Here is a 24,333-nt window from a genome sequence, read left to right as displayed (position 1 = left end):
CTTTTTTCAAAAAAAGGTGGACCCATCTACTATTGAGTCACAACCACCATAAGGCCCAAAGCCTCTTATTTAAAGTGGAGAGGAGCATCCTGGCTCGCCACATGCGTGATTCGTAGAACCAATAAATAGAGGAAGGAAGTATAAAAGAGAGAATGTAAGGGTGAGAACGAGAACATGATCTTAACAAAAGCAACAACTTGATAATTAGATCTTGCCAATTGCCTCCATGCAGGTGACTTGTTGCTTTTTTTTTCATTTCTAGATATTCATTTATTCATTTGCTTATATATAATCATATACATTTTTGTGCCAAAATATGTTTAATTTATAGAAAGGGAACGGATATCACTGGTACACAAGTCCGACGCCACCAACAACTCTTTTCCAACCCACGACGCTAAACTTCATTTAAAAAACTCCCATTGCCAGCTTCTGGGAATTGTATGTCACTCTAAACTAGCTCTTGACGTCTCTAAGATCTTATTTAGATGCTTTGTTGTTGTGAATTAGTACAAACTATGAAAGGGGATAGTCGGACGTCTTGCCATCCCCCCCCAACCCCTTTTCCAAAGGAAACACTGTTGGCGACTGCCAACCACTCGCTCAGCACTCGAACAGGCAGACCTGCACAGGAGGCGTGAGCCACACGGAGATCCCGGGCTAGCGTGGCACTACGGCCGGAGCCCAGCCCTCACTGCACCGGGGTCAATCACCAAGGCTTGTCGGGCGTCCGGACTTGAGTACTTTAGTGAATGGCAATAAAACTCTGATCGAGCACGGGAACCTCTTTTTCTTGTGTACAGATCCAGTTTCTTTATATTTTTTTCCTTCCTTTTCTTGTTCTTTCTACTACAAACACAATTGTTGTTGCTGGATAGTTTTGTAGGATTTGTTACATCTTGACCTGTCTGTCTGCATTTTCCTCCCCCCACAGCCCCCAGCCCCGAGTCTTAGGTTCATGCATTTGATTTGCCACCTACTACTTTCTCTCTCAGTAAATGCCTTGTCCCCCCACCACTTAGCCATTGAAGATGCAGACAGGGTAGCGGTGCCCCCGTAGCGGCAGGTACCGGTAGCGTCATAGTAGACGGAAGCCCTCGCTGTCTGGCGCCACTCGGACCCTCCCGCGTTCCTTCCATCACTTTTCCTTCCCATGACACGGTTCTGTCCGCGTGGCTTGTGTGTAGCAGCAGGACCTGGTCATGGAAGCACAAGTGATAAGCAAAAGGATCACGTCCAGTCAAAGAGAAACATCTCATTCTAAAGAGATGATGGGTTTCTGAGTGGGTTCATCTGGGTTGTAACAACAGAAGCGGTCCGGGTTGCGTTTGGCTTTAGCTTACATGTGGCATGCGGGTGCCGTAAAGCCCCCTCAGTGTTCCTTTGGTGACGCCACTCTCACTCGCTGGCCCGCGCGCGCGGTCCGCCTGTACCTCCTCAGTGTCTAGTCGTAGCGACGTATGGCATGCAGGCCGTCGGGAGCCCAAACGTGTCTTGTTGGCCTCGATGTCGAGGCAGAATGAGAGCGGGTGTGTGAGACGTGAGTTGTAGTACTGAGGGCAGGAGACTGAGAGTGAGTACATGTCTTTTTTATTTATTATCATTATTATTATTATTGTCATTATTATTATTATTATTATTATTATTATTATTATTATCATTATTTATTTTTTACTATTATTCTTAATATAATTATCATTTATTCATTTATTTATTTACTTATTTACTTTATTTTATCTATTTATTTATTTGTTTTTATTTTATCTTATTTTATAATTTTCTTAAAGTAAAAGGGTAGCCGTAGTGGAAAGAGTGTGCATGTGGGTGGGTGTACAACGTGCGAAAGCTGTGTGCGAGTTGTTTACGTACACACATGCGGTGGTGCTTGCGCGGCCCAGCTCGCTCTAACCTTGTCGTGTCTCCCTCTTCTCTTGCAGTCGGCATGGGCATGGGTCTTTCTGTTTCCTTGAATCCCAATGGCGTAGGCTTAGAGACGGCCCTCAAGGCTCCTCTCCTGACCCAGTCGGTCCCCACGGCCCCTCTCCAGCCCCTCCTGCCCGCTGCATCCATTGCCCAACTGGCCCTCGCTCCTCCTCCTGCCGCCAACCCACTACCAACACCACCACAGCCATCACCACATGCCTTGGTCCAGATCCAACAGCAGCTCCTCTCACAGTCACAGTCAACACCACCACCACCACCACAACAACAACAACAGCAGCAGCAACAGCAACAAAACCTTCATCTACAACAACAGCCACCACAACCACAACAACAGCCACAGGCAGGGGCGCCTTCTAGCCAGTCCCTCAACCCTACAGCCCACCGACCCACCCACTCCTCATCCTCTCCTCCTCCCTCTCCTTCGCGTCCACTCCTGGGGTCCTCGCAGGACTCCGTTGGTGAAGCCTCGGCGGCCCTGGACGCCCGACTGGTGACGACTTCGCGGGAGTCAATAAGTGGCCTCACACCCAGCAGTGTGTAGCATCACGCTCCCCGGGGCTATGCCTTCCCCCACCGGCCAGGTCCTCATACGCTGGGCCCTTCGCCAGACGCCACTAGTCCACCTCCAGGGCTGCTGATATTCCTGCTGCTGCTGTTGTCACTGCTAGGGGCACGGCGGCTCCGCGCCAAGCCAGCGAGCTCCTCTCTTACTGCCAGCCAACCGTTCCACTCTCTCCAGAAGCCACGACTACCATCAGATCGACCGCACGCGGCAAATCGACAAGAATCCTCCTTGCCGCCGCACCTGCTGCCGCCGCCGCCGACGACGACGGCATCACCACGCCCTCACGCAGGGAGTGTCTGGGACGGGTCGCGCGCCACCAGGAGCACCCGAGGGTTACCCTGGGGCCGCTCGCCGCTGCAGTCGCAGTCGGCGTCACCCTGCCCTGACTCCTGGACGCAGAGGTTCATGGGTTTGAGCATCGTCAACAGAAACCTGTGGTGTGTTGGACCTTTATCAAACTGTGAAAGCTCTGGAGCAATTATAGTCCATTTACCAATTATGGGAATAAGTTCGTATGGACCACATAGAAAATGATGCATAGTGTATTCAGGGGAGCAAGAAGTAGTTTACATTTGTATGTAGTGTCGAAAGATTCAACTGGACAATCTTGTGAATTGTGAGGAAACATTAACGCATCTATAGATAGTAAACCGCGGTGAGAAATAAAAAGTAATTACGTGAACAATTTCAAGCATAATGTAAGCGATAAGAAAAGAAAGAAAAAAATGCGTTACAACAGCAGAGGGGAATGCATAGCAATGTTCGCATTTAAAAGACCTAGCTTACGGCACAGTTTTTCATCTCGTTCTCTTGTTAAACTGTGCACATGTGTGCGTATATTCACTTTCTGGTGCCAGCGTCGTAAGAAAATAGAAATCTGTGATCAAAATAAAAAAGTCAGTATGGTGTATTTTTAAGTTTCCCGTGTCATTTGATTTTTGTTTGGTGTTTTAATCAAGCTGTCCTTGTATGCAAACACTGTTATCCACATATGCGTTTTCCTATTGGTCACTATAACCTTGTAATCGGTCGCTGTAGCCGATACATAATGAGAAGAGCCATTTGATTGGATAATTAGACAAGATAAAATGAAGGACTTGACTCACTGATGGGTCCCAAACTATTTTAGCTTTAAAGGATTAGAATTTCAGTTTTCTACAGCTAACACCTCAAAACTTCCCGATAATAATATCAGTGGTGGTGATGATGATGATGATGATGATTATGGTAATTGTGATGATGATGATGATGATAATTATGGTAATTGTGATGATGATGATGATGATCGTGGTGGTGGTGATGATGATGATGATGATGATGATGATGATGATGGGAGGAGGAGGATATTTACGATGATAATGATGATTATGATGATGATCATGATGATTATGATGATGATCATGATGATGATTATGGTAGCAATGCATATGACTATGATTGATAACAGATGATGACGATGATGATGATGATGATGATCGTGATCATGATGATAATGATCATGATAATGATCATGATGATCATGATCATGGTAGCAATGCATATGATTATAATTGATAACAGAAATTTTTTTATAAAGAAAGTGAAGTGAATTGATGGAAATTGCTATGGTAATATCGAACTATATTAAACCTTATTAGGATATTTTGACTATATACATATATATATATATATATATATATATATATATATATATATATATATATATATATATATATATATATATCCACATTCTATTGAAAAAAGTAGTAATAAAATAATGTAAAGTGTATTTCTTTTGCCTAGTGAAAAAAAGGAAATTATTCATGTTCATCATAGGCAAATTCCTAAGGACCAAAATGTTGTTCAGTGGTGTGTAAAAAGACTGTAAAAGATCCGACATCGCGATATACTGATATGTAAGGCAAAACTAATGGAACGTATTCTTGAGTAAACTAAAGCCTAGTTAGTTGGTTATTAAAGTTTCTTGGGTATGTAAGTCGTTTGAAATCATCATCAACTACATCACAACACCCTTCAACTGTCTTCTGATTGGTGGGCATATGTTATGACATTTACTCTGTTTCCCCACTGGTCAGATCATTTACGTCACCGTTTTCTCTGCTTCTGAATGATTCATCACCGACAGAAACCAAGTAAGAACTCACAAGTTTACGGCGTTTTCTATGGTTTAGAAGTGGTCTCTCAGAGAAAATAAAATATTGACAGGTTAAAAATAAAGATTGATGTCGGCTATAATTTCAATTGTTTGCGTGTGCGTGCGTGTGCTGTTCATGTACTGGGTGCTTCATATTTGGAACTTATTATGATTGTTATACTCCTGATAATGATAATAATAACAATATTGATAATATCAACAACAACAACAATAATAATAATAATAACAACAATAATAATAATAATAATAATAATGAAAATAATGATAATGATAATAATAATAGTATTAATAATAGTCATAATAATAATAATAATAGGAACAATGATAAAAATGATGATTATGATAATAGTAATAATGATAGTAATAATAAGAGTAATAACAATAATGATAATAATAGTAATAATAATAATGAAAGCTACAATAATTGTAACGATAATAATAATGATATATACAACAATAATAATAACAATGAAAAACATAATAGTAATAAAGGCAAAGACAATGTAGGCACTGATGATTATGATGATAATGGAACAACATAAGATTTTAACAGTAAAACTAATGGCCAAATTTTACATTATGAATATTTAAGTATCATAATGCTCCTAGTCAGATTACATTACGAATAACTAAGTTGTCAGTCAAATCAGTTACTTGAGTGCAATACCATCTGAAGGGATGGCAGCCGTTGTACTATAAAAGATGAGCTCATCTTAAAATTATGGTTGTTCTATTTGACCATTTAGGGGAGCTTTCGACCAACAGAAATTTTACTAATATCTTTCAAGTAACTTTAAAACTACTAGAACTACCCAATAAATCATGAGGACACTAAAGTATAAAACTAACTATCCTTCAGCTATAAGAGTGAACGTAGAAACACGTGGAAATATAATGATAAAAGCTAAATTCTCAAAGCTATATACACTATACTAGGAGATTCAACAACATATGGTCAACAGTAAAACAATACCCCCACACACAAGCATACAAACACGCACACACACACACACACACATATATATATATATATATATATATATATATGTGTGTGTGTGTGTGTGTGTGTAGGTGTGTGTGTGCGTATTGTTTTACTGTTGTTTATCACATGTTGAATCTCCTCCTACTATATATATGCATATGGCTTTGAGAATTTTGCTTTCAACTTTATGTTTCCACGTGTTCTTAGGTTCACTCGTGGGGCTGCAACATAAATAGGTTTTATAGTTTGGTGTACTCATGATTTATTGGAGTATGTGCATATGCATATTGCCACTATACCTGGGATGGTGCCATTCTGTACATATACATAATATATATATATATATATATATATATATATATATATATATATATATACATATACATATATATGTATATATAATATACATACTGTATATACATATATATACATGTATATATATATTCATATATATATGTATATATATATATACATACATATATATATATATATATATATACATATACATATATATATATATACATATATATATATATATATATATATGTATGTATATATATATATCAAATGGAGGTATCTTGAGAATTTGTCGTTGCTCACCTTCCGACTGGCCAGATCATTGTAAGAAATATTGAAAATATGAACAAGAATATTATCAACTGGCAGTATGCTGCAGACTTTAACACCAGGTGTATATATATCTATATATATATATATATATATATATATATATATATATGTGTGTGTGTGTGTGTGTGTGTGTGTGTGTGTGTGTGTGTGTGTGTGTGTGTGTGTGTGTGTGTGTGCGAGTGTGTGTGTACGTGTATGCATATATATATATATATATATATATATATATATATACATATATATATATATGTATACATATATAAATGTATGTATATATATATATTTATATATATATATACATACACGAGTATACATGTATATATATATATGTATATATATATATATATATGTATATATATATATATATACATGTGTGTGTGTGTGTGTGTGTGTGTGTGTGTGTGTGTGTGTGTGTGTGTGTGTGTGTGTGTGTGTGTGTGTGTGTGTGTGTGTGTGTGTGTGTGTGTGTGTGTGTGTGTGTGTATGCGCGCATTTGTGTGCGTGTGTGTGTATGTGTGCGTGTGTATCTGAGTGTGTGTGCGTGTGTGTGGGTGTGGGTGTATGTGTGTGTGTATGTATGTATGTGTGTGTGTGTGTGTGTGTGTGTGTGTGTGTGTGTGTGTTTAAGTATGTGTGTTGTGTGTTTGTGTGTGTGTCTGTGTGTGTGTATGTATATATAAACGCACACACATATGCCATATATATATATAAATATATATATATATATATATATATATGTATACATATTATACATATATATATATATATATATATATAAATATATATATATACATATATCTCTATATATATATGTGTGTGTGTGTGGTTGTGTGTGTGTGTGTGTGTGTGTGTGTGTGTGTGTGTGTGTGTGTGTGTGTGTGTGTGTGTGTGTGTGTGTGTGTGTGTGTGTGTGTGTGTGCTTGTGTGTGTGTGTGTGTGTGTGTGTGTGTGTGTGTGTGTGTGTGTGTGTGTGTGTGTGTGTGTGTGTGTGTGTTAGGGGATTACCATAGTGAGCTATTAGCCAATTCATTCTTTGTTCGAACAACTTTTTGTGCACGGGTGCATGTATATGTATTTGCATATATGTATACATAAGCATAGATGTATGTACAAATGTATATATGTAGGCATATTCACACATATATATACACACATATATATACATATTCATATACATGTACATATACATGTAATGTACATGTACATACAAATATACATGTACATATACACATACAAATGCATATACATATACAGTTACACTGACATTGATACATACATATACGTATATATAAACATGTACATATGCATATACATTTACATATACAAATGTGTTTGAATTGGAGAAGGAACGTAATGAAAGGGAGCAGAGAAAGGGTGAAATGATGGAAGATGCGGAGAAGCAAAGTTCTCAGAATAGGAGAGTGGGGTGTTAAAGGATGCAATAGTATTAGGAAATGACGAATGATTACATAGGTGTCCAGGAAAATAAAGATATATTTTTGAGTGAAAATAAGATGGAAGATTAAGAGGGGATGGGAGGAAAAATACATAAACGAGCGGGTGATGATGCGGGAGTGACTTTATGGCAATCGCGTTCGACGAGAGATTGCTGGGGAAATGTGATGGCTGGATTAGGAAGGCGCATGATTTTGGAAATTGTCCATTCAGTAGTAAAAACCAGTGGACATGTGATCTGTCTGAGCCTGGGAACTTAGAAAATAAAGGGTTTTCTGGTGAAAGAGAACATTTGGAGAGACTTGCAATGGAGATAACGGGAAAAAAATAATAAAATGTCAATGCAAAAAAAAAAAAGAAAGACGACAGAGGAAGGGATAGAGAATAGATTTAGAATTGGGTGAATAGTGGACAGAAAGGAAACAGAAGACTACTACAGTTGTGCTAATATTTAGGTACATATAGGAAAATGGTAACTGATGGTTGAGGACACTGTTGGATTATGGTTTTGTTCAACAGAATGTTTCAAGGATGAACACCACTTGTTCAGTTACCCAAGAAACCCAGAGGAGGGGTCATTGATCCATATTGTGATGGAGATGAGAATAAGACTGACATGAAAGATCAAATGATAAGGATGGAAAGGGAAGTAGAGACATTCTAGAAAAGGAGGTGACATGGATATATGACAATAGAACTTGTATATAGTAATAAAGGAGAAGGTATAGAAAGGGTGAAAGAGATGTATGATATTAAAAATTTGGAATAAGGTATGTGAAATCAAGAAAGTTGGTAAATGCAGATGAATAGCTGTATGCTGATTATATAGAGAGAATGACAACAGGGAATAAGAGAATGCATCTCATTAAGATAAGTACAGAATTCAAGTGTAGAATAAGGTGAGGTTAGTGGACGAAAAATATGTTTTTATTGAACATATTAATATAAAATCCGATTAGAAGCAAGTAGATCGAAAAAGATATGGAATGGTATGGAATTAGAGTCAGAAATTTATGAAAGGTAGTTGCATTGAGTGAGGATATGAGAATTATATCAAAGGAACAATTCTATACGTTTTTAAGTGTAAAAGATGATCGTGAGGCAGGATTACCATTACTAGTCTTTGAAGAGATGAAGAGAAGGGTAATAGTGGAGGATTAAAATAGAGGAAATATGGAGACGTGACTCAAATAACAGGAATATGCTACGAAAGAGATAAGATACAAGTAGTATATAAACAAAAAAGTTTTTTAGAAAACTGCAGGAGATAAGAGAAATGACCCGGATGGATGGAAAAGGGAAGAAAGAGCTTAGTATCTAAATAGTCAGGTGGCCCAATATCCTTGGAAAGTTACTGTACAAGGAAGAAATTTGATAGAGTAAGAGGCATTACTGAAAATAGGATTGAGAAAGAGGAAGGTACCAACAGTATAAGTGGGGAAGAGAATATGTAGACCGAATAGTCACTCTCAAGCAATTAGAAAAGTAGTACAGATAAAGGAGAAAGGGCTTCTGTTTTGTATCTAAGGGTTTGAAAAAGGATTATAGGAGAGCGGACGGAAAATTATCATGTACAGTACATACAAGCAGGAAAGACGCTAGTGCTTCAAAACAGGAATTAAACCGTATGTATGCATGTATGTATGTATTTATGTATATATGCATGTACTGTATGTATGTATGTATTTATGTATATATGCATGTATGTACTGTATGTATGTATATACGTATGTATGTATGTACGCATGTATGTATGCATCTGTATGTACGCGTGTGTGTGTGTGTGTGTGTGTGTGTGTGTGTGTGTGTGTGTGTACGGGCGCGCGTGTATGTGTCAGTGTTCGCTTATCTATCTGTATAGGTTGTCCGGATTATCAGAGGACATCTGCTGCCATTAACAAGCTAAGAAAACTACGAGTGTCATTGCATACTGAGCCTTCCTGCATTACAGTAAGTGTAATTATTGAAAACTATCATAAACAATTATCATCATAAGTATAGTGTATAGAGTAATATATTGTGTGAATACAAAAAAAAATATATATGAATCTTGAAGGAGCGACATAACCGCAACGGTCCGTCATTCTAATGCGAGCCATTTCGTCATAGTTGCTATTCTCACTGCTCATTGTTAATAGTTTCAAAACATGCGTCCCCACTAATAGTTGAATGAAATCTAAGCAATGATTGACCCCTCACTACGTTTTTTAAATCATCATCGAATGATATGATCAGTGCATCCAATCTTTACAGGATGACGTTAATACTGACCATAGTGATGATTAATGACAAATGTACAGCGTTGGTGCCCTCGACTCATAAAACTTAACGTAATCGGCTGGGTTCTTTCATGTCTGTTATGGTCAGGATTATCAATATAAGGTAACGCCCAATATTCTATGTTTATTGCAGAACACCATCACTTCACTCATTACTTTCATTTTATATGTTCATACATATTCTTCTCTTTTTTAATTCTTATTAGATTTGACGTTATTGTTATCACAATTCTTCTACACCAATGATACCATTTCTGTGATTAATGTTCTCATGAAAACAGCTATTTGCTAGCCTCGTTTATGATAATAAAAACAACAATAATAACAGCAGTAAGAATAACAATAATGATAGTAATAAGAAAAACAAGAACAAAATTAAAAATAAAAACAATAATGCTAACAATAACAATAACAAAAAACAATAATGATACTAATAATGATAACAATCACAATAGAAATGATGATAATAATAATAATAATAATAACTAATAATAATGATAATAATTATGATAATAGAATAATAATAAAATAAAAATAATAACAATAATAATAATAATAATTATGATAGTAATAATAATAACTTATTATTATAAGAAAAATTATAATAATAGTAATAACAATAGTAATAATAATTCCAATAATATAATAATAGATATAATAACATTATCATTATTTTTATCTTTAATATTACTATTATTCTCACTAATTTTATTAGAATTATTATTGTCATTATCATAATTATCATTATTATTATTATTACTATTATTACTACTATTATTATCATTATTATTATTATTATTATTACTGTTATTATTACTACTATTATCATTATTGTTATTATTACCATTATTATTACTATTATTATTATCATTATTATTATTATTATAAATATTTTGTTATTATTGTTGTTGTTGTTATTATTATTATTATCATTATTACTATTATCATTATTATTATTGTTATTATTACTATTGTAATTGTTATCATTATTACTATTATTATTGTAATTGTTATCATTATTACTGTTATCATTATCATTATTACTATTATTATCATTATTATTTCTATTATTATTATCATTTTTATCATTGTTATTATTATTAATTATTATTATTATTATTATTATTATTATTATTATTATTATTATTATTATATTTCTATTCAGTTTTTGTAACAATTATAGTAGTAGTGAGAAGAGTGTAGAGGATTTTTCATAGATTTAAATGAGTGCATAAAGGGTTTAGGGAGAAATGTCAATGTAGTGGTATTGGATAGGAGATGAACCAATAGCTGGAGTGGCTGGGAAGTGTGGAATTTCAGGAAAAAAATCGTAGTGGAGAGTTTATGGTGATGTGTCTAGAGTGTTTAGGAAGAGAGTCTAGCATAAGTACACATGGGAGAGGGTGGTGGGTGGAAGGTGGCAGATAGGACTTTAATGGACTACATAATGGTAACCAGGAGTATAGTAACAAGTTTTGAATGCACATTTTTTTAGGGGAGAGAGTGGGGAAGGTAAGTTGAGAGTGCAGGATATATGGAGAAAGAGGAAAAGGACAGAAGGCAGGGGGCTACTCAGGGTAAACTGCCTGAATGAGAAAGAAAAGGAGGAGTACAAGAAGAAGTTGAGATAACAATGGGAGTGAAGGGTAGATTAGAACTAGGAGTAGAGGAGGAATGGGGATATTTCAAGGAGTAATTCACAAGGTTTACAAAGATGGTGTGTGGAACAAGGAGGATGGGAGGAAATAGAGGGAAGGGTGAGTGGTGGTGGGATGATGAAGCAAAGACGGTTGTAGAAGAGAAGAAGCGAGCTTTCACAGATTGGTTTCAAAATAGGACGAGTGAACCATATATGAGATACAAAGAAATGAAAAGAGAAGTAAATCGTAAGATAAAGGAGTCAAAAAGGAGATCAGATGTGAAATGGGGTAGAGTATGGCAGAAGTTTTTGAAAGTAATAAAAAGATGTTTTGGATGAAAATTAAGAGAGGAATGGGAGGCAAATCAAGTAGAGGAGAAAAGGTAAAAGGTGCAGATGGAGAGATGATACCGGAAAAGACAGCTGTAAGAGGAAGATGGGCAGAGTATTTTGGTAGTTGTTAAATACGAAGGAAGATAAGGGGGGCGGTGATAGTAGCTGCAGTGGAAGGCGCTAAAAAGGACAATGATGAATGAGGGAAATGGAGGAGAAATAAGATTAGATGAGGTGAAAACAGCTACTAAGATGATGAGAGCAGGTAAGGCACCTGGGTTAGATGGGAGTCATGCGGAGTGTCTAAAATAGGGAGGTACACTGATGGTGGACTGGCTGGTGAGGTTGTTTAATATTTGTTTAAAAGAAGGTAGACTGCCGGACGACTGGAGGAGTGTCTGTATAGTTCTGCTTTATTAGGGAAAAGGGGCCAAGTGTAAGTATAGCAGTTTCACAGGGATCAGCTTGTTGAGTGTAGTTGGGAAGGCTTATGGGAGAGTTTTGATTGAGAGGATTAGGAGAGGAACAGAGGGAGTAATTGGTGAGGAACAGTGTGGGTAGGAGTTGCGTGGATCAGATTTTTGTATCAAGGCAGATATGTGAGAAGGCTTTAAGTAAAAGTTGTTGTTGTTGTTGTTGTTTTGAGGGGTCCTTTATGGATTTGGAAAAGGCATATAACAGGGTAGACAGGAAGGCATTGTGGGAGGTATTGCAGATATATGGGATGAGAGGAAAGCTGTGAAGAGCACACAATAGCTTTTACGAGAGTAGTAGAGCCTGTGTTAAAATTATAAATGGAGAGGGTGAGTGGTTTGAAGTAAAGGTAGGACTTCGTCAGGGATGTGTCATGGTGTCATGGCTGTTCAATTTATTCATGGATGGAGTGGTGCAAGAGGTAAATGCAAGGGTAATGGATCGTGGATTGGAGATGGTTAAAGAAAATAGAGAAAGATGGAGGATAAGCCAGTTGTTGTTTGCTGACGACACTGCGCTTTTGGCAGGATCAGAGGAAGGACTAAGGAAGTTAATGATAGAGTTTGGGAAGGTGTGCGAAAAAAAAATAAGTTAATGATAATTATGGGTAAAAGTAAGGTGATGAGATGTACAAGGAGAGAGGATGACAACAAAATTGGAAGTGAGTATTGAAGGAGAGAGACTGGAGGAAGTGGAGAGCTAGATACTTGGGAGCGAATGTGGCGAAAAAGGGAGTGGATGTGGAGGAAGACTGTAGATTAAGAGAGGCAAGTAAATGCCTTGGGGGATTAAAAAGTGTAATGAGAAATAGACATTTGGGAATGGATGCTAAGAGGAGATTGTATGAAGGGGTGATTGTGTCGACAGCACTGTATGGGGCAGAAACATGGAACATAAGAGAGGAAGAGCTTAAATGTGTTTGAGATGAAATGCCTGAGAAGTATGGTAGGGGTTACTAGGCTGGATAGAGTGAGAAACGAGGTGAGGAGGAGAGCGGGGGTGGAAAAGGAGTTGGAAGATAGGGTTGACGAAAGAGTTTTAGGATGTTTGGATACATTGAAAGAATGAATGAAGAAAGACTGGTAAAAGTGTGGAAGGAAGAAGTGGATGGAGTGAACATGAAGGGGCGATCAAGGATGAGATGGATGGATGGGGTAACAGGGGCGTTGAGAAAGAGGGGGGTGTTTGTTAAGGTAGGAAGGAATAAGACAGAAGATAGTGGTAAGTGGGGAATGGTTGTGTATGGATGATGCTCTGATGCATGGAAGAAAGTTGGAAGGGAATAGGGAGGGGGGTTAGAGAGTGTATGTGAATGATGTTTTGATGCAGACCAAAGAGGTTTCTCTCTGTCTTCTCTTTTTCTGCATGAGGGGACGAAGAGGGAGGGGGGGTAGCCGATTGAATGAAGCGGCCTTGTTGTGAATGTGCTGTGCCTTGCTGCATTGCTTCCGACCCAGGGCAGTTGGCGAGAATCAGGGATGACCCATCATCCCGGAGTTAAGAAAAAAGGGAGTGAGGGAAGAGTGGTGAGTAGGAGTGGAGTATGTGGAGATGAAATGGATAGGAGTGGATTTATGCCTTTGACTTTGGCTACCTCCCGTATAAGGGGGAGAAATAACTTGGTATATGTATTGTTATTATTATTATATTATTATTATCATTATTGTTGTTGCTGTTATTATTATAATTATTATTATCGTTATTATTATTAATAATTATTATCAATTATCATTATCATTATTATCATTATCATTAATATTACTATTATTATTATTACCATTATTATTAATAACATTATTACTATCATTGTAATTATTATTACTATCATTATAATTATTATAATTATCATTATTATTACAATTATCATATTTCACCATCACCATCATCATCATCAGCATCACCATCAGCAGCATCATAATCACCATTACCATTATCATCATCAGTGCAGCATTATCATGACTGGTATAGTGTCTATTATAAGTAGAATTGATTATGATTGAAACGGACTAATGAACTTTTTGTCAACCATGTTTAACTTGCCATAATCATTATTAGCATTACAACTTTTCTCTTAATTACTAATAATTCAAACTGGATCTTTCTATCTATCGATCTCCTCTTATCCTCTTCTTCCCCCTATCAGTCTATATATTTGCCTATTAATATCTGATATGTATATATGTATGTATACATATATATATATATATATATATATATATATATATAATATATGTGTGTGTGTGTGTGTGTGTGTGTGTGTGTGTGTGTGTGTGTGTGTGTGTGTGTGTGTGTGTGTGTGTGTGTGTGTGTGTGTGTGTGCGTGCGTGCGTGTGCGTGTATGTGTGTGTGTGTGCGCGCGCGCGCGTGTGTGTGTGTGTGGCGTGTGCGTGTATGTGTGTGTGTGCGCGTGCGTGTGTATGTGTATGTTTACAATGTGTGTGTGTGTGTGTGTGTGTGTGTGTGTGTGTGTGTGTGTGTGTGTGTGTGTGTGTGTGTGTGTGTGTGTGTGTGCTCGTCTGTGTGCGTGTATATATATATCTATATATATATATATATATATATGTATATATATATATATATATATATATATATTATCACCACCATCACCATCATCATAATGATCATCATAATCATCATCATCATTATCATCTTCATCGTCATCGTCGTCACAAACATTATCACTATGATAAATCATTACTGTTATTTTTTTTCCACTATTATGATTATTGTCATCCCATTTGTCAATATCACCATCATCTTGGGTCCTTACCAGCTATAGTGTACAATAGATGGCTGTAAATTAATGATACATCGTACCGTTGATCTCTGCCTTACCTGGGTTGCTCGACCACTCGCCCATCCTACCCCACTTCTCCACATGAGAAGCTGGTTAGCAACGCTATCCGCTACCAACTTGAATACGTACGAACTGCACGAATTTGGCCGTTTGATGCCCATCAGTTGCTGTCTTCACAGGCAGCTTTCCCTTTACTTTTTTGCGAAAAAGAAAAAAGAAAAAAAAAATCCGGACCCTCCTCCGACCTCGTATTTTATTCCGACACCTGAATACATTTCAAAAGTATACATCTGATCGTTGTTCTATCAGTGTTCTCGGCAGTTTCAGTCAAGTTTCTCCTATGAATTCATTTGTTTCATAACATAGTCTATGCTAATGAGAAGAAATAATAGCATTATTGTTGTCATTGATGGCAAAAAAAAATTATACCATTTGTTGTTACAGTAAATATTGTCCGCCAATCGTAGTAACTTCCCTTGTGATCGATCACCATGAGCATCAGAGTTTAGTAAAACTAAACTAATCGATTCTTTGTCCAAAAATCTGTGATGGCCAACTTTTCATTCCCATTGTCGTTGTGAACACATTTCGTGTTACATTCATTTCATTGTCTCATATAGAGTATCACTAGTTTTCTTTATCTCAAGATGGAGAGACTACAAAGTCGGTCTTATGCGAGTCATGATAATAAGGCGACTTTCCTTAGGATGCGTTCTTACTGCCTGGCGCAGGTTCACAACGGCTAGTCAAACTTTATGGCGAAATCTGTTGGGCGGCCATGTTGTCATTCATTCAAGAGAGTTATAGAATTATTGCCGCTAGCGGATCTTATACCCTCTCAACGAGTGGAGACGTATCATGCAGTGAGAGTTTTTGAGCTGAATTAAATTATCTGGCGTTAATCAGAGCAAGGTCCTTAAGATAATTGAATAAATTCTTAAAGAGAATTGAATCAGACATGGTAATATCAATAAATTTTGAATGGTGAAAGGTGCTCACAAAATAATAGTTATTTTACAGGTTTCCATCTGATCTTTTTAACAAAATGAACATGTATACTTTTTGCTGCTAGCTCTTTTTAAGTTACCGCGCATTATTTTTGTCTTCTGAGTTACTTTTGAAACTGACTAAGAGCTGGAGTGTGTCACCGAGAATTTTATTTGCAAGAACCTCAAGATTTCAAATTCTTAGTTAATACAAATCCTGGTTTCGCAAACCGAATTTCGTGACCTGCTGTCTGCATCACGGAAGTGTTGCTCAGTGGGTATCGTAAAATATGAAAGGGATATTCCCTTAACCAAAATAAGTCATTGAATACCTCCCCTAGTGGTGAATCAACAAGTTCGGGGGGAAAGGGGGCAGATGTCGAGACTAACTACATTTCATTGATTTACTTGTCTCAACGGAAAAGTAGATCGATGAAGAAACAGAACAAGCTATCAGCAGAGGAACAAAACAGGCAACACTAACCATAAAAAATAAATAAAATTGAGCTATAGATTAACACTAATACGGCTGAACAGACAAATTGAGAAGACGTAAAGTGTCAGTGAATCGTGTCGTATCATATCAGTATACTAACGGAATTCATATAACTGAGATTATGTGCGTTGTATAAAAACGTGATATCCACAATACTTGGGACTGCTACCAAAGTTGTTGCAAGTATTTTAAGATATTTTTGTATATATGTGTGTGCGTTTTAAAGCCACACGTCGTCTCACTTTGTCACAACCAAATGTCACACAAATAGTGTAGTCTTGGTCACAACAACTTGTCTGCGTACGGAGTTGGGGTCGAGAAGATTGTTGCAAAAAAGGAGCCAGGCTAAACAAAGACCATTCTCTTCCTATTGAATTCTATCTTTTTTTTTCCAATGTTAGGCCCAAATTTATCGACTACACGTACTGAAACACACCCTCAATTTGAAGAAAATGTAGAAGTATGGAACTTTACATACGCCAGTAGGTTTTGGTGCAAATTGGATTTTCTTCTACTGGTCTTCGTGTGTATCGGCCAGACGTCAACATCACCTCGACCCTACATCTCCCATTCGTTCCATTGATGCATGCTTATCAAAAGGGACCAAATATATGAAAGATTAAAAGGTGGTAAGAGGAGGAGGAGAAGAGGATACAGGGAGAAAAATATTGAAAAACTAAAATGAGATTTAAGTATAAGAAAAACGTTCTTACCCAAACTGTACTGGAATCTTCTTTATCTCGTAAGGAGAAATGAGAGAGACGTTGATATGAATAATTCTGTAAGATTGGGCAAAGTTTTACCATAAGTGCACCACAAGCATCTGTTGCACAATTCTCATGTCGTTTCTTATATTAATGTGTCTGCTCAAAGTATCATTACACTTAAAAATATATTTTGAAATATTTGGAAAATATAAATAATATGGAAGTAGGGGTTAGCAGGGGTCACCTAGAACTACTGTAGGTCATTTTTCTTCAGAGTAATTTGGTCATTAGGACGATCAGCTTGTGATGCATTTATAGTAAAAGGGCCCGCGTTTGTGTGTTTTTTTTTTCGTATGCAACGCACTAGGATAAATCAACTCTATTATATATGCATGTAGCTTTTACTTATGGACAATTTCCTGTCGCAGTCGTTCCTTTTTCAACCAATTTATTATATAGTGTAAGTATATCTTGTTTACTTGTGCCGCATGATAAGATATACGCGATATTAATCACAGTCCAACCTGAATTTTGTTTTACTTATGCGTTGGGGATAGACAAGTGGGCTTCGTTCGCAGCTGGCGCATGACATCCTTCATTTGTTTAGAAGTTGGATTTCCTATGAATAAACTCCTGTGGGCTTACTGTCCATGTGTATGTGCGTGCGCGTGTTGTGTATGAGGAACTAATAATACTATGTAACAAGGTTTTTAGTCTTCTGTTGATATTCATGCTTGACATAGCACTCAAATTAAATAAAGAATAAGAAATGGCCAAGGTTGGTTGGTTTAGTATGGCTGCCATACGTGTGTGCATTGCAAGTTTTAATGTTCATAAGGGTCTAAGTCAGCACAGCCTATGCATAATACAATTAGTAGACGCTTTAAGAAAGATGAAATGTGATAGTTTCATCTATGTCTTAAAAGCGTGTTGTCCTAATAACAAAAATGTATATAAAATTGAGTGAAGCAGCATTTACCTGGTATTTAGTTTAGCTATCGCATCTTTTTTTTTATCTCGTGTTCTTATTTTCCTCTAAATTATCTTAAAATATTATGTCACGTGTGGACGAGTTCCCTATATAAGCAAGGAAGTTCTTTGGGTCTGAAACGATGTTTTTGAGAAACCTTTACATAAAATCCCCGTTGTGCGATCTTGTGACCAATAAAACAAACAGCTATGCATCACCTCAGTTCCTTGATTAAACAAGTTACTATTGAGCCAAAGAGGAAGAGAAAGAATATCTAATATGAGGGAAAGTGAGATTAGAACGAAGCCAAATATACGACGCTCAGGACACCGCGTTATCGTCTGGTCTCCCCAGACTTCCCACAAACAATGATTCTTCGTGTACTTACATGTACATGTCGGGTCAGTATCTACTCGGGTGAGTGCATCTGTTGTTTCATCATATTCTTATGTGGAAGGGAACAAAGACTGAAAAATACACAAGTTAGACATCTGGTTAAATTGTAACTGCAAAATACTTGAGACAGGGCAGGAAAGAAGTCCTTATGTTTTGATGAAATATGGGTGTCAATATATTTGTACTTCTTCAATAGCACACACACACACACACACACACACACACACACACACACACACACACACACACACACACACACACACACACACACACACACACACACACACACACACACACACACACACACACACACACACACACACACACACGCGTGTACAAGTAGATATACATGTGTATATGTATATATACATATATATATATATATATATATACACATATATATTTACACACATATATACATATATGCATGCATACATGTATACACACACACACATGTATATATACATATATATACATTATATATATATATGTATATGCATATGTATATACGTATATAAATATATACATATATACGTATTTACATATATAGACATATACGTACATACATATATACATTTATACATATGTACATATGTACGTATCTATATATATATATATATATATATATATATATATATATATATATATATATATGTATATATATATATTATATACATATAAATGTATACACATATATACATATATGCATATGTACATTCATGTATATATATATATATATATATATATATGTATATAAATATATATATATATATATGTATATGTATGTATATATACATATATATATATATATATATATATATATATATATATATATATATATATATATATATTTAATGTCCGGCGGTCCGTGAACAGCTGATTCCCGGACATTTGGTCACAGGACAATTGATCACTCCCAAATGCTCTTTGGTAGAGTACTTCAAGAAATTAGGGTTGAATAGCATAATCTAACCCGGAGGATTGAGTAAACTGGCAGAAAATCAATAAGTGCAGAATCTCCTATCATGTTTATTATGTTTAATAATATTTGTTTGAAAGAAGATCTGCTGCCGACTCACAATAATGTATATATATATATATATATACATATATATATATATATATATATATATATATATATGTATATATACATATATATATATATATTATATATATATATATATATATATATATATATATATATATATATATATATATACTGTATATGTGTGTGTATTTATCTATATATATATATATATGTATATATATATATATATATATATATATATATATATATATATATATATATACTGTATGTGTGTATTCATCTATATATATTATATATATATATATATATATATTTATATATGTATATATGTATATATATATATATGTATGTATATATATATATTATATATATATATATATATATATATATATATATATATATATATATATGTATATTTATGTATATATATATATATGTCCAGGTATATGTATATGTACATGTGTATATGCGTATGTATGTTATCATCCGAACGTGTGATTCATGGACTCATTTTATGTAGTGCGTAATTGTGTAACTGGATAATTCAAGGAAGACATACTCTTTTGTAAGTATGGACAGTTGTAGTAAAGAAAGCAAAAAGGTTGCCATGGAATAATTCATTTGAATCAGATGGAGGTGAAGCATAATTATTTAGTGTTTGCCGGACGAAAAACTGATTTTAATGTACAATGTAATGGAGGAGCTTTTTGTTAGATTAGAAAGTGAAAAGACAAAAATTTGAAAACTGAAAGTGTAAATCGACGAACGGTAAGGAAAGTGTCGGCAGATGATGTGAAAGAAGCTGAACTATTATAACTGAAACTACTACCGTTACTACTGCTGCTATTACTATGGTAACCACCACCACTGCAACTACAAACATTACAAATTACCTACTTCAAGCATATCTGACGCCACTTAAGCTCCCACTCCTCATCACTCCTAATAAGGAAATTGTTGCCACAGGATGCGACCGTCTATCTTTTTGTTGTGTAAAGGTTATAATAGTAACCACAAAGATAACTATATTCTAAAATTGTTAGAAATCTATCAATGACAAATGCTACATTTATGGAACTTATAATATTAGCAACATTTATATACATATATATCATTATCATTATAACATATTCTTTTAATTGTTGGCTGAGGTGCGACAAGTTTAAATTCAAATTGACCAATAGCGTTCCAGGTGTGAGGCACTACTGTTAGACTGGAAACTGTGAAATGAACTGTCAAACGTATAACGTTAGGGTATCAGATTATTCAAGGCATACATTCATATTATAAAATATCCTCACCTACGCAAGTTTGTAAATAAAACATCCTTCTAAATCATAGTGTCTCTTTTCATCCTCTTATGCAACTGATGACTTTTGATTTATGCTAAAAGCAGTTGATATGAATTTTTCATGTCGGCTACTACGAAGCCGGATTATTCATCAGGACCTCATTAGCCGTGCTGGTGAGTGCATCATAGTATTAAGAAAAAATTAAAAGTTACTCCCAAGAATGTTACCCCTTAGCCCTTTTGGCTGTTAGCCAGACCAAAGTTCGGAAAGTGTGTCATCGTATGGCAAAGTGGCTAACCAAAATAGCTCTATCCTCTTCAGCATGATATCCTGCCCAAAGTTGCATAAAACTATGTGACATCACCCAGAGCAAAATGTGTAAAGTACATCGCTGTAACGAAGGAATGAGCGCAAGAAAAAGGACATCATCAGTCCAGAAGTTTTCTGCTACCGTTGCTGTACCTGCTTCACCTCAAGAACGTCTGTTCCTCCGTTAAGGTAAGTTCTTTCTAGGAGTGTTTGTTGACAGTGCGCCTTAGCATTCTATAAACGGTACCAACGCGAAGCATTCAATGGTAGTGATCTCAGGTCCATGCCCCTACAATATACACACACAGCGTTCTTCGGAAGAGAGGGAATTGGTCTATAAACCGTTATGCCGCGTCCACACGGTCGAGCTGTGCCTGGCAGACTTTGCCCTTACCGGGCAAAGTCCGCAGACTCTGCCCGCGAAGGTGTCCACACGGCTGACGATGGTGGTTGGAGGTTAGTTGGCCGCAAGCAGAGGTTGGGAGTGAGTGGTTCAGTGCGGTACGATAACCATGGTTCCCGCCATACTTGGAAAGAAGGTAGCACTTTACAGCATTATAATTGCTGCCTGCATTAAAAATAAAAACAAGAATCATGGAGACATGTCTGGTGCCGGGAGTGATTACAAAGACGTGATTTAATGGGAAGCTCAGTGACAATCCTACGTGAATTGCAGGATGAAAATGAACAATTGTTTTGCAATTACATGAGAATGAACATAAACAGCTTTTCTGTTCTCCTTTCGAAAGTGGAGCCATATATACAAAGGCAAGAGACAAATATGAGGAGAAACATAGCACCAATAGCACGTGTTGTCGAGACCAGTATACATTGGTACTAGGTGCGAACATGATGTTAAGGTAACTTCGTCTGTACTGAGCGAGTTTGCTAACTTTACTCGCACCTCACCTCGTGCGTTTGGCAGCGATATCAGCCCTCCATTCACTGCCCGCAAATAGCGCCGGAAACGGACAGTTTGATGGTTTGTCCGCTGAAATTGCCCGTTGTCGAGCAAAGCCCTCGTGCCCGGCGGACAGTGCTCGACCGTGTGGACGTGGCATTAGGAATTCTGATCCAATTTCAACTTCTCCCTCTCCACCCCATTTTTACCGCACCTATGACCGCACCTTCCTCTTTTAATTTCCCTCAATGTTGTCACTCTTCAATATATCATCCTATATTTTTACTCTTCATTTCTTGTAGTTTTGACACATTAAAGCATTTTGAAGAGGAAGGGTTTATTCTAAATTAAATTAAATATCCTTGCGTTAGAGCGAAATCATGAACCACTTGGTTGGACAAGGTTAACAGAGATAGTTGTTGGCTTCCTAAGTTGGTTCCCAATAACCATGGCCAAGGTGGGGAGGTGACCCAACATCGGGAAAAAAAAAGTGCTTGTCGCAGCTGACAGGGCTTTGCCCTGACACGGGTTTCTTACTTCAAACTGTGGAAGTGGAATGGTGAGTTGCAAGCCGCACATCTGGTCAAAACGGTTAACAAGTTAAATCCCCGGAAGGTCGCAAATCTATCGTGAAGGTGACCAGCTTGAAGAAAGTCGCCATAATGACCCCGAAAAATAAGATCTCGAGGTGGGTCGATTTGGCCAAAATTATTGCCGGTGAGAGAGTCGTGTTCAGGACCTCGCCAGGTAACTAAGGGCCCTTTCACAATAGTTGCCTACCATTACTTTAAATTGAGCCTTTCACACTACGTCACTGCGGTTGCCCGGTTGTGCAACAGGCTATGGCTGTTGCCCACTCCGGTAACAAGTGACCGTCACTGGCAGTTGCCGTCACCGACCGTCTCTTGACCAGCAAAGCCAGCAGAAGCACCTCCTCCATTAATGTCATTCTTTCGACTAATGAGAGGATAAGAAATGATTCCACAACTCGGTGACAGTCACTGGTTGCTTGCAGTTGCCCGAGACTTTCACATTAGGCAACTAGTGACCGACATCAGTGACGGTCACTAGTTGCCTAGTGTGAAAGGGGCCTAATAGGTTGTTTGAACTAAAAGCGTAAGTATGGAACCAATTCAAAGCTGAGACCACAGATATTTGGCCCTTGTGATTTCTAGGTCAATTTTGCGACTTACTCCGATTTGGCTACAATTTTGGCCGCAAATTAAGACTCGTGCGGTAGATCATTTCGCCAAATTGCTTTGTGTGGGCCCCAGCCAAATTTGAGGCTCCTGTCAGATTTTTGAGTTTCCATGTGAGACCTCAACAAGTCGCCAAACTGACCCAAAGACATATAAAGAAGACCTGGACAAATAATGAGGTTGTCCAATTTTACCCAAATATACCACAGAAGGAAAGTCCTGTCCAAAGTTCCGAGAGGCAGCTGGCAGGTCAAGAGGACTGAGGGTGTGTGTCTAGATCCCAGCTAAATCTCAGACTCCTGTACTTTTTGTATTTCCGCCCCCGTGGGATATACATCTTTGGTCTTACCGGCGGTGCCCAAGTGAATTCCTCAAGAGAACTCATTGCCCTCAACCTGTGTGCGAGTGTGACCAAATGTAAACAAGTAGTCATACTAACCCCAAAAACTCCGAAGACCAAATCAAGAGGACGGCTGATTTGATCCAGAGAGGGAGAGAGAGAGAGAGAGAGTCCTGCCCAAAGCCTTACCAGGTAGCCGGTAGAGTCTTCGACCTAAGTCACTAAACTGACCCCCCCCCCCCAAAAAAAAAAAAAAAAAAAATCACAAGGTATTATGGGTTCGGTCAAATCACGGCGTCGGCTGATTTGACCCAAATTTGTCCCAGACGGAAAGTCTTTTCCAAAGCCCCGCTGGGAAGTTAGTAGTTCGCTTTGCCTAAAGGGCCATTTGCACAGTCAAACGGTTTGTCAAACCTGGTTTGTCTAACAAGTGTTT

At 37.1% G+C, this 24,333-nt stretch overlaps 1 protein-coding gene across 3 annotated transcripts in view; it reads left to right on the top strand.

The window, feature by feature from the left end:
- Shaw (potassium voltage-gated channel shaker cognate w) overlaps nt 1–4,148 on the top strand; it is a 92,173-nt gene extending 88,025 nt beyond the window's left edge. For 2 of the 3 annotated variants that reach the window (XM_076186593.1, XM_076186592.1), the window contains exon 6: nt 1,938–4,148. In XM_076186593.1, coding sequence (XP_076042708.1) covers nt 1,938–2,485 — 548 coding nt within the window. In that variant the 3' untranslated portion in view covers nt 2,486–4,148. The other variant, XM_076186594.1, reaches the window with a different exon arrangement.
- The last annotated feature ends 20,185 nt before the right edge of the window (nt 4,149–24,333 follow it).

Source organism: Oratosquilla oratoria, chromosome 6, assembly GCF_046742065.1.
Source record: "Oratosquilla oratoria isolate Oo_2021 chromosome 6, ASM4674206v1, whole genome shotgun sequence".
In the NCBI taxonomy this organism is placed as follows: Eukaryota; Metazoa; Arthropoda; class Malacostraca; order Stomatopoda; family Squillidae; genus Oratosquilla; species Oratosquilla oratoria.
The sequence above is the reverse complement of the archived record's forward strand: the minus strand, read 5'-3'. Positions and strand labels throughout refer to the sequence as shown.